The 10,738-nt window shown below is 42.8% G+C and overlaps 4 protein-coding genes across 4 annotated transcripts; 1 reads left to right on the plus strand and 3 right to left on the minus strand.

The window, feature by feature from the left end:
- Positions 1-1,751: 1,751 nt before the first annotated feature.
- On the minus strand, positions 1,752-2,910 carry FOMMEDRAFT_105435 (glutathione S-transferase). Its single transcript, XM_007264934.1, has 5 exons — positions 2,736-2,910; positions 2,648-2,673; positions 2,313-2,562; positions 2,184-2,245; positions 1,752-2,099 (listed from the first exon to the last, which is right to left on the minus strand). Exons 1-5 carry the CDS (start codon positions 2,823-2,825, stop codon positions 1,850-1,852), a joined length of 678 nt encoding a protein of 225 aa, XP_007264996.1. The 5' UTR covers positions 2,826-2,910; the 3' UTR covers positions 1,752-1,849.
- A 497-nt stretch (positions 2,911-3,407) lies between these two features.
- Positions 3,408-5,919, minus strand: FOMMEDRAFT_120490 (cysteine proteinase). Its single transcript, XM_007264935.1, has 7 exons — positions 5,672-5,919; positions 5,417-5,452; positions 5,281-5,356; positions 5,194-5,222; positions 4,725-5,137; positions 3,728-4,662; positions 3,408-3,664 (listed from the first exon to the last, which is right to left on the minus strand). Exons 1-7 carry the CDS (start codon positions 5,831-5,833, stop codon positions 3,612-3,614), a joined length of 1,704 nt encoding a protein of 567 aa, XP_007264997.1. The 5' UTR covers positions 5,834-5,919; the 3' UTR covers positions 3,408-3,611.
- Positions 5,920-6,452: 533 nt separating this feature from the next.
- Positions 6,453-7,957, plus strand: FOMMEDRAFT_105442 (uncharacterized protein). The gene is made up of 4 exons (XM_007264936.1): positions 6,453-6,479; positions 6,532-6,769; positions 6,840-7,554; positions 7,632-7,957. Exons 1-3 carry the CDS (start codon positions 6,462-6,464, stop codon positions 7,400-7,402), a joined length of 819 nt encoding a protein of 272 aa, XP_007264998.1. The 5' UTR covers positions 6,453-6,461; the 3' UTR covers positions 7,403-7,554; positions 7,632-7,957.
- A 755-nt stretch (positions 7,958-8,712) lies between these two features.
- Positions 8,713-9,283, minus strand: FOMMEDRAFT_154433 (uncharacterized protein; the record flags this gene model as incomplete). The annotated part of the gene is made up of 3 exons (XM_007264937.1): positions 8,713-8,925; positions 8,984-9,050; positions 9,102-9,283. 3 exons carry the CDS (start codon positions 9,281-9,283, stop codon positions 8,713-8,715), a joined length of 462 nt encoding a protein of 153 aa, XP_007264999.1.
- Between the last annotated feature and the right edge of the window lie 1,455 nt (positions 9,284-10,738).

Consider the following 10,738-nt stretch of genomic DNA (forward strand, 5'->3'; position numbering starts at 1 on the left):
TAAAGGAGTGACGAAGAGAAATGCATCATTATATGCTCTCGATCTTCAGCAGTTGATTACATAAGCAACTATAATACGAGTCGTCAACTGATAGAACATTTCAATTATTGTATTTAGGTATAAAATAAAATAATTTATCTACTTTGTAATATAGTAAAAAGTAATATGACATGTATATAGCCTTCTAAACACACTGATGTAATTATTACAAGTTGATGAAATAACTTTTACAAATATTGTAAGCTATTTGTATAGATAGTCTAAGTATGACACACATATTATATACTTATAGTATACTTTTATTGAGATAATAGTGATACAACAAGTGCTCTTACCCTATTATATACATTAATATACCTTTTGCATAAATTATAAGGTAACAATTATTATTCTTATATTATTATATTGTAAATATCACCCTTTCTTTGAAATTATAATAAAAATGTAATGCAAGCATAATACTTTAGGCTATTATACAAAGTTAGTATAATACTTGTAATAGATTGCATTCATCCATAACACTTACTTAGCCTTTATATACATTAACATGTATATTACAAACTTTACAATTGATTTGCAAGTCTTGTAATTACTTTACAATATATATACAATACTTATGTTACTTTACAAAGTCTACAATATATTATAAGAAATGTGACTTTTTCCTGATGTTTTTCCCTTCATGTTGGTTTATACTAGCCTTCATCTCATGAACACATGTTTACTGTGTAATAAAAGGCTTGAATGGGCGATTGTTTACAGGCTTGGGGACCATGATTATTTTGCTAGCTGAAGGTAAGTGTCGTGCTTAAACTATGCAAGATTCATAACAGAGTACATACTTACCAGATACAGTCATTCTTCAAATGCGCGTGCATGCCTTGTTTGGGAACAAAAAGAAAACACTTATTGCGTTCACAGTGTTAACAGTAACGCTGTTTGGGTTCAACATTCTTCAGCTGACTCAAATACTAAGTAACGGTGCCCGTATCTTGTTTTTGATAAATAATAAACTGATTGATCCCATTATTAAGATGGTGCCGAAGCAGGGAGAATATTTGGACATGACCTCTCTTTGGACTTTCATCTGGAGTTTTCCAACTGTATGCTAGCAGATGATATGTCCGGCATCGCATGGTCTGTAACAGCCTCTCTAGAGTTTCTTCTGCTCCTTCTAGTGCTTTGGAAGGCGAGACGGATAAGGAAAAACAATCCTCCACTGTGCTGCTTCCGGAGTGAGCATGAACAGCGCGAGGACATTATCTCTCTCATGGCAAGAGACTCAGTTGTATATTTCGTTGTGTAAGTATTTTAGTGTTCTCTTCATTTTGGCTTTCCGTATTTTCGCAAGCTGACATATTACAAACTATAAACAAACAAAGTATATTTACCTCATGCCTTTTTGGAGCCGTTCTTGTATTCGTATTGAACAGGGGAATATTTGTAAGCCCATCCTTCCCTTTTTTGCTTGATCCCTTAATTATCCTTTGCGTACCATTACTTTTAGAGTAACAATGTGGACATCTACATAAGTTACGCAAGGAACGCCTATCAGACGGTCGTAATAACTTTGGCAACAACTCTTGCACCAAAGCTCCTTATAAATATCCGGGCAGAATGTTATGGTCCAACAGGGACAATAGCAACTCAGCTCACTTGGAACCCTGGCGAGCTAAGGGATGGTACTGTTACATTTGAGAGTAGATTTGCTGCGCAGTTGTCGCAGTAGGGGGTGATAATAATGATGCACTGTAACCCGTCTCGTGATGATGATTCGTCTCCGTAAACTACAGCCATCTCGTAATTTATTTATGTGCTCTTCGTTACTCTCTGATCTACATATGATCCTTCAGTTCGAGATTGCAGCCAACCCAGCCTTAACAGCAGGCCTCGCTTCAATACGGTCCACCCACGCCTTAACCTTCGGGAACTCGGAGAACGAAAGTCCGACACGGTCAAGTGCGCGGGCCCAGCCGAAAGCCTTGATATCAGCGATACTGTATTCATTCCCGACGAGGTAGTCTTGTTTTGAGAGACGAGATTCAAGGACGCCGTAGAGACGTTTTGTCTCGTTTTGGTAGCGGTTGATGGCGTATGGGCTTAAATGGTGGGAGAGGCGGTTAGTTTAGTGGAGAGATGGGATAGGGGAGTTGAAGCTGACAGAGAGACTGGTAGAGACTTACATCTTCTCTGGGATGAAGCTGAAATGACCTGCTTGGCCTTGCATGGGACCGACACCGCCGTGCTGAGAAAACATTTATTTAGCCGCCCATACTTTCAAATCTTACACTATGGTGTTAAAAATTACTTACAACGAAGAATAACCATTGCAAGACTTCACTATATCCCTTCGGGTCCTTCACAGCATCACGCGAGAAGATATTCTCCTTGTCGTATTGTTGAGCGAGGTACAAGAGGATAGCAGAAGTCTCGAATACGGGGAAGCCTTCGTGTGTGATTGTAGGGATTTTGCCGTTAGGATTGAGTTCAAGGTACCAGGGAGACTTGACTTGGTTGTGTACTTTGCCAATGTCGGCGTCGCGGATGCTCATGGAGACGACACTGGATAGAAAATAAGTCAAAGGATGAGTTTTCGGGTAGAATAGGTATGATATGGATTGTGTGGGAGTGTGGAAGTAAGGCTTACTCGTAGTCGGGCTGTCCGTACTTAGCCTGTGTGGCACGGTGACATTTCGCTAAGTGAGATCAATGCTGTCAAACAAGACAAGACGCACCTTCAGCTCCTCAAGGAAGATCGCAGGTACGATCCCGTTCGGGGTAGTCTGCGTGTACAAAACAATCTGTGCATCGCTCTTTGCAGCCATACTATCACTACTAGCAAAAGTCCTGTTGTTCAAGTTCGATGACAAGCGACTCAAGGTGAGATGGGAGGAAACGAGAGCAGCTCTTCGTGTTGTGGTGGAAGATAAAGATAAAGGGAGAGTGGAGCGTTGTAAGACTGTCTTAAATGGACGACCGAGCATGACTGAAGACCATATTCAGGAGGAAATTGGAACCTTAAACTAGTGCCCGAGATGGCGATGGTATAAAGGTTCTAAAGAAGCCCTTGATTGTTCAGCAAATGAGGAAGCCCGAGTCGCAGATGAGTAAGTAAATGATGCGAAAATTTGCTATACTCCTTATGTTTTGTTTCGTTTGCCGTCCGAGACCGGGAGTAATTACCTATCAAGGTTCGAAGAGGTGAATGAAAAATATAGGTGACGTAGAATCATGTGGTCTTCTTTTTACCTCAGCAAGCTTAGCTCATCGAAAGCAAAAAAATGCCTCAGTGAACGGAAAAAACAGCAGGAATACAATTCGGATTCAAAACCACAAATGGATGGTTTACAGCCAATATCTTGTTTACATTTCAAGGCGTCTCCTGGCTGAAGAATAGTAGACAGCGGTTAACAGCACAAAATTCATTATTATTTCACAACATAACTCAATGTCTATGCATACATGCCTTGCAAATTCTTTTCTGTAATATTGTTGATTGACTAACGAATTATTATCGATCTGCACTATTCCACACCCACACGTCTCTTGCAATACGCACATCGCACCGAGCACTATGCGCTACGTACCATGTGCTGTGCTGTGTCCCTTCCCTATGCTAAGGACTTGCTTCGGTAAAGCAGCAAATACGCTGACGCGTCCTCACCTACAAGAAAGACATCCGTTAGTCCATCCTCTTTGATACGTGGAAAAAATCTAAAGAACGCACCTCCACCTTCGAGCGTATTCAACTTATCCTGTGGGAAAATCGACACCTTCTCATCATCAAACTTATACCAATCCTCATCATCCTCCGCAAGTTTACCCTTCTGTCCTTCCTCGTTTCCAACATTCACAGGTAACAACGCGTTTTTCTTCACGAATCCAATATAATGGCCTGAATCGGCTGTTGCACCTTTGTGGGTGACGATCCCCACGAGTTCGTAGAGTCCTGTCCAACTTGAACCTGTATCGGATTTGATAGAATCTGGGACGAGAGCTTCGAGTTCGGCGAGTTCGCGTTCACGGTAGACGCTTTCGGGTTCTAAGGCTCCGCCTTCGACTTCCTTTCCTTTGCCCTTGCTGACGGAAGCTGCGCTGGAAGCAGCTGCTGCGTCTGCTGTCAACGGTTCTGCCAATGCGGGAGCCGGAGTTTGTAAGAGGACGGGAGACTCTGGTCCGCCCAATCCGCGAACTGCATCAGCCATCTCGACGTCCTCCACACTCTGACTCGGTCCGTCTGCGACTGCCTTCGTACGCTTTCGGACTTTCCGACGTTCGGCTCTATCACGCTCGATTTCTTTCAGGCGTTTGTTCACGGGAGTGAGTTTTTCGCGAAGCTCGACAGTACAGAGGTCGAGTACGTCGAGTTCTTGAGGGAAGGCTACTCGGCGCATGATTTTCGCTTTTTTGGCGATGTCACGTTTCCAGGCGAAGCGGACCATGTGGACCATTAGGTTAACTGGGATGCGAGAGAATCGGGAGTGTTGGGTGTAGACGGCTTGACGACCGAGTGAGGGAGAGTTCTTCTCGATTTTTTGGTCCAGGGCGTCCATTATGCCCGTGTGCATGAAGTTGGTCGTTGCGGAGATGTTACATTCGAGCTTGAGCACTTTTTCAGAAGTTATGGTCGGTTCTTCTTCTGGTGCTTCGTCGCATTTTAACCTGTGAGAAGTGAGTGAGTGGTGTACTAGATTTCTAGATTTGAATGTTGTATGTAGACTTACTCTCGGCGCATCTCGGCCATCATGTATTGTTCGACGAATCGCTTGCGCGAGTCGCCTGTACCCGGAATAGCCTGGAGCGCATGACTGATCTGTGTAAAATACTCTTCTGCATCTTGCTGAGCATATCCGCCCATCCCGCCTTTCCCTACACGAGCTAGTTCCCCAAACTGGGGTACAGCTTGGCGCAACACGGAGAGGAACGAGAGAGGAGTGAACGGATCCACAGACGTCCGCAAGCTCGCATACATGTCACTCAAGGCTCGAGTTAACGATGAATTCCCTTCCGAAGTTGACGAGGATGGTCGGAAGGATGTGAGTGCTGTCTGTAGCTCGGGTACTGCACGGAGAACTTGTAGTGTGGCATTCATGTAACACGTGTTCCCGAGATTCTTGAAACCAACGGGAAGTGAAAGCTGCATATATGCTATGTAAAAGGTATCTTCAATGAATAAGAAGTATTTATACGTACTGCTTCGGCGAGCTCGGCGTCGTCCATGTCTTCCGAGCAAAAAAAAAAAATTAGCATAAACAAAGCGCGGAGACAGAGTGAACTTACCTTCGAGGAAAACGACTGGCCTTTCTGGTGGCTTGGGTAATTCTCCAGCAGCACCTATTACCATAAATGTTTGACCCTATTCAATATAGAAATTAACTGCCGTTTCTCAAGATGAGGTATAACGAGAGCGCCCTACTTCTTTAGGAGCAATTTTTAACCAGTTCGAATCGTCCTGCAGTAGCCAAGCATGTCAGCAACCAGAATACGATATATTGCAGCGTATATAGGTGCATGTATGCCCATGCACGGAAAGAAATGCAAATTTCAGGCGTCAACTCTGGCAGGTCATGAAGCGCCCCAGCATACACTCAACAATAACGCCCTGCCCGTGACGCCGCCAACACATGCACCGGAGATAACACCCACGGTACACAGTAAATGCAGAGCTCACCTTCAACACTCCACCTTTCACCATGACCTTCATCCTATCCACAGGCACGCCTGTGCGTTCGTAAACCTTCTGCTTGAAGGCGGACGGCGGAGCGTCCGTGTCAAGAGTGATGCCGTCGTGCACCTTGCCATCGTGCTTGATCTTTACTTTAAGTGGAGGCATCGCGTCTCGTTAAGCTTGATTAGTCTTCTACGTGTTTTGAAGTAAGATGGATGGTGGCCGATGCAGAGAAGGCGAGTGACGCGTACAAAGTTTGAAAGTTGAATGCAGGCTGAGGTCAGACACGAACTCGGTGCATTACGCGTTCTCCCAGTTTGGAAGCCCTTTGATCTTCGGTCACTTGCCATTCTGGGCTATTATAATAAGGAACGAAAATACAAATATATCAAAATATGTCGAGGGGACGTACTCTACTGGTCTCTAGTGTAGAAATGTTATGTCAGTTGGGTAGCTGTGGTAATGCAGCTTTGCAGAGCAGAAATAGCGAATAATATAGGGAAGAGCAGCTGCCACCTGTAATTATTTACAAGGAACAACTTATGTAAACAGCATCCCAAGGGCTTAGGTCCGCTACTTTGACAATGCTCCACTGGTAGCTCTCTAAATTTACGAAATTAGATATCTTAACAGCCACTGTATGTTCCTCAACAATGTTCATTGCGAATTTCGGTAAATTAATATTAATTCTAACAACCAAGTGCGAATTGAAATGAGCTTCCAGCACGTGACTATGACCTTCCGAATTCCACCGTCAAGTATTCATTTCACTCAAGTCCACCAACAATTATCTATGCTACGTGCTCGCCTAGTAAGCCCTTTATGTCTTGACTGCCAACAAAAGAAACTAATGAACAAAATAGCCGAGGAGGGCGCTCTTCAGCGCTGCAGCTGCAGCCGCCATCGCCGTCGCCCCACGCGAAGAAAAGCCTCCCATCTACCCTGTCCCCGAACCTCAACTCGTCCTCATTGACACACCCTCAGAACTCGAGCGTCAGATTCGCTTAGGTCGAGAACGGTTAACTGCGAGGTATGCGGACTCGTATGCGTATGTGCAAGGGTGGGTGGACAGGTGGATTGGTGTTGAGCAGGCTGTTGAACGTATGTGTGCGAATTTCAAGCTTTTTCTTTCAGGATTTTATTAAATTTTTATTTGTGTAATTTATTGTAGAGCGAATAAAGAGTTTCAAGGCTCCTGACGAACAGCTCACACCGGGTATTCTCTATGTCGGCGTCGCAACGCTCTCAGGATCCATCCTCGCACGCTCAAGAGGTCTACCTACACGTTTCCTCCTCCCACCAACTCTCTTCCTCCTCTCATTCAACCACTTCCTACCAAAAACCACTTCGAACATAGGCGCATATGTCTCAGACCTCGAACATACATACGCACCACGTGCTGCACAGTTCACTGACACTGCTGTCGCACATACGCAGATGACATGGGAGATGGCGAAGGATAAAGTTGGTGAAGGGAGAGCAGCGTTGGAACGTGGTGTTGAGAGTGCTGTCGGTTCAGTGCAGGGTGCGACTGGACTTAAACTTCGAGAGGCGCTCGGGATGTCTCGGGCGTTTGGAAAGGTTGCTGAGGAAAGAGGACGGGAGGCTCTGACGGTTGCAGAAGGGCAGGGTAAAGCTGCGCTGCATGTTGCGGAAGAGAAGGGAAGGGAAACGGCGAAGAAGATTGAAGATGCTGTTGAGAAGAAGGTAGATGAGGTGAAGAGGCTTGTGTAGCGTGAAAAAAAATAGATTAATTGTTTCGTCGAATGGACATATTGCGTATTAAGTTGGCACAACGTCTAGAGTGTCATTTCCATGCTCAGAATAGTTTCTACTTTTTCTTCGGTGTAGATTTGGCATTTGCTTTTGAAGGTGAAGTGTTTGACCTATGGCACATTGACGCATTATCAAAAAACAATAAATCATTACCCGTTTGTCTCGAACCAGAAAAAGTTCAACTTACCCTGCCTGGATCGAATTATCCCCATCAGCAGCAGCAACAACCCACTCGTCTCCCATCTCCACACCTCCCAACTCCTCAAATTTCCTGCGAAATCGACCTAAACGACCGGTACCCGCACCCTCTACATCCTCCGGGTTGCTTCCTGCAAGCCATGGATTCCATAACGGATTATTCGTCGTATCTCGCGTGAGCTTGATAGAAGAACGCGGGGATGTTGTCCAGTGGATGAAGGTGCTTCCGTCGGAGAGTATAACGCGTTGTGGGAAGTGTGGGACGACGGGGTTGGGGAGCTTTGGGGCGCGACGACGCCAGACGTGTGTACGGCCATAGGGTGAGGAGGATACGCTTCGTGAGAGAGATAATGTTGGTGGTACGAACTTGAGAGTACGTTGGTAGGGCAGGAGACCCATTGGAGTGAACTATGGTAGACTCTACAATGAAAAAGTAAAGAGTCTCATTGATCATAGTCGTCTTACGTAATACATTTTTTATTACTGAGAGATATCAAATTCAGCAACGAGATAATATAGCACTTGTTGTGTCTACTTGCACGGCTCTCAGGTCTCTCATAGCTCTAAAAAACCTGGAATGGAGGGGCAGAAGTTTGATTAGCATGTAGGCTGGCATCGCTTCCTTGATTGCTTTCTGTATTTTTATTTTATTTTTATTATAAACATTTGAAAAGATTATAGAACCTTAATAGCAAATACTATCTAACATTATATATTCAGGAAAGGCTCTCTACAGACTCCCGGCATTACTTTCGACTCTCATCTGCCCAAGTATTAGTAATTGTTACTTGTTTATAGAAATATTATGAAATTGTTGGTATGGGTAACAAATGTTATAGGATACAATTATTTATGAAACATTCAATTTGTCAATATAAAAATTAAATGCTTATATGCTCTAAAGCCTAGTTTTATAGTTACACATTGTAAATACCATGTTCAAAGATATATCATGAATAATAAATAGTACCACAGTATTCCAAATATATTAGCTACAATTCAAAAGGCACCAATACTAGTCTCTGGCTACTACGAGTTCTAGGCAGGCACATATTATATCAGCTAGACAATCATTCCACAATATTACCGGTAGTCTGCAGGCCAGAATGTTCTGGAACGCAGACATCCCAAGAAAGTGCAGTTGGAATTATCCCGACTGGACCGTAACGCTCTTCTCGAAGATTGATGAGCATCCTCGGAGCGAGGATCGTCACGATTGTTATCACAATTGTTTGGTATGCGTTTGATCCAAATTTGTTGAAGTCAACAAAAAACGGATTGTTCTGGTGAAGGGTTGATAAATGTATTACAAAGTCACAAGTATTCATAGAGTCAACTCACAATACTAACGGGGCTTTCGTCAGCGATGAATACTAAAATTGCCCCCAGAAGACATATTGAGAATATACTAAGATTGTTTAATAGACAATACAAGAGAAGCAGACAATGAAACACGTACATAGCAAAGTACATGATAGAGTCTCGCGCCATTAATGTGATAATGTGCTCTGCTCGTGGTAGTTCATCCCTTGGATTGTCCATCGCAAGCTTTGACCGTTTCAGCTGTACAGACTTCCAGAGAGTCAGAACGAACAGAATCATTTCGAAAAAGGCAGTCAGTGTCCATGCAACGCCAGACATATGAGGTGAGGCTAGACACCCAAATCCTTTCATGGAAGAACGTGGAAGAGCGCTTCTTCCCTTGTCCCACAAAGCTTGAATGACACGTTCGAAAAAGCTTTTCAGAATTTATCACACAATAAGAATGGAATGCCTCACTAAGATCTAAAGTGAGTTGCAAGACGTTGAAGCCAAACAGGAGTACCGCCAATGTAACAAACACAACAAGCAATTCTCTGGTTGCCCCAAATAATGCATAGATACGCATCATGAGTATCACTGGATTAAGGAAGTCATTGGCATTCGACACATAGCAGAATAGCCTGAGATAAGATCACCTTCGGCTAGAGTTATTATCGTGGTGCCCAATCCAGTATATAGACGAGCGAATAAACCTATAATATATCACACTACTCTCAGTGAAATCCACTCAATCGTCGCCATTACTCACAAGAATCAACAAGGTACCCTACACCTTTCAACTGGCAGGACGTTAGAGCAATCATCAGGAAAAAGTCACATTTCTTATAATATATTTTAGACTTTGTAAAGTAACATAAGTATTGTATGTATATTGTAAAGTAATTACAAGACTTGTAAATCAATTGTAAAGTTTGTATAAGACATGTCAATGTATATAAAGGCTAAGTAAGTGTTATGAATGAATACAATCTATTACAAGTATTATACTAACTTTGTATAATAGTACTAAGTATTATGCTTGCATTACATTTTTATTATAATTTTAAAGAAAGGGTGATATTGACAATATAATAATAATATTGTTGTTGTTGTTGCCTTCTAATTTATGCAAAAGGTATATTAATGTATATAATAGTGTAAGAGCACTTGTTGTATCATTATTATCTTAATAAAAGTATACTATAAGTATATAATATGTATATTATACTTGGACTATCTATACAAATAGTTTACAATATTTGTAAAAGTTATTTCATCTACTTGTAATAATTACATAAGTGTGTTTAGAAAGCTATATACTTGTCATATTACTTTTTACTATATTACAAAGTAGATCAATTATTTATTTTATACCTAAATACAATAATTGAAATGTTCTATCAGTTGACGACTCATATTATAGTTGCTTATGTAATCAACTGCTGAAGATCGAGAGCATATAATGACGCATTTCTCTTCGTCACTCCTTTACCTCCTACCTTCACCATCTCCCCAACCCTCTGCCCCCAACGCTATGTCGTCGCTTCTGTTCTCTCTAGTCAAGTCCTCTGCTCGCAAGCGTCCTACCAGCAGGCACTCCGCCTGCTACAACATAGACAATAAACATCACTGTACTCGTCTCTCCAATCTGCTGTTGCGATGCCCGCGCTGAGCCTCAGATCGCGCAATGATGCTACTGAGCTGACTACACTGTCCTTCAACATAAAGCGTAAGCAGCCAGTCCACTTCACATAACCTGCACATAGTTGCTCATCCATCTCCTCCCAACTTTTT

Source organism: Fomitiporia mediterranea, assembly GCF_000271605.1.
Source record: "Fomitiporia mediterranea MF3/22 unplaced genomic scaffold FOMMEscaffold_4, whole genome shotgun sequence".
In the NCBI taxonomy this organism is placed as follows: Eukaryota; Fungi; Basidiomycota; class Agaricomycetes; order Hymenochaetales; family Hymenochaetaceae; genus Fomitiporia; species Fomitiporia mediterranea.

What these genes read in the sequence shown, in the direction of transcription:
- FOMMEDRAFT_105435 (XM_007264934.1), bottom strand. Translation starts at nt 2,825, where the DNA reads ATGGCTGCAAAGAGCGATGCACAGATTGTTTTGTACACGCAGACTACC. An exon ending in TACGGACAGCCCGACTACGA is followed by an intron (nt 2,563 to 2,647) that starts GTAAGCCTTACT and finishes TTTTCTATCCAG; the next exon opens with TGTCGTCTCCATGAGCATCC. An exon ending in AGCTTCATCCCAGAGAAGAT is followed by an intron (nt 2,100 to 2,183) that starts GTAAGTCTCTAC and finishes CCACCATTTAAG; the next exon opens with CCCATACGCCATCAACCGCT.
- FOMMEDRAFT_120490 (XM_007264935.1), bottom strand. Translation starts at nt 5,833, where the DNA reads ATGCCTCCACTTAAAGTAAAGATCAAGCACGATGGCAAGGTGCACGAC. An exon ending in TGAAAGGTGGAGTGTTGAAG is followed by an intron (nt 5,453 to 5,671) that starts GTGAGCTCTGCA and finishes TGGCTACTGCAG; the next exon opens with GACGATTCGAACTGGTTAAA. An exon ending in GCCAGTCGTTTTCCTCGAAG is followed by an intron (nt 5,223 to 5,280) that starts GTAAGTTCACTC and finishes TTTGCTCGGAAG; the next exon opens with ACATGGACGACGCCGAGCTC.
- FOMMEDRAFT_105442 (XM_007264936.1), top strand. An exon ending in TGTTGAGCAGGCTGTTGAAC is followed by an intron (nt 6,770 to 6,839) that starts GTATGTGTGCGA and finishes AATTTATTGTAG; the next exon opens with AGCGAATAAAGAGTTTCAAG.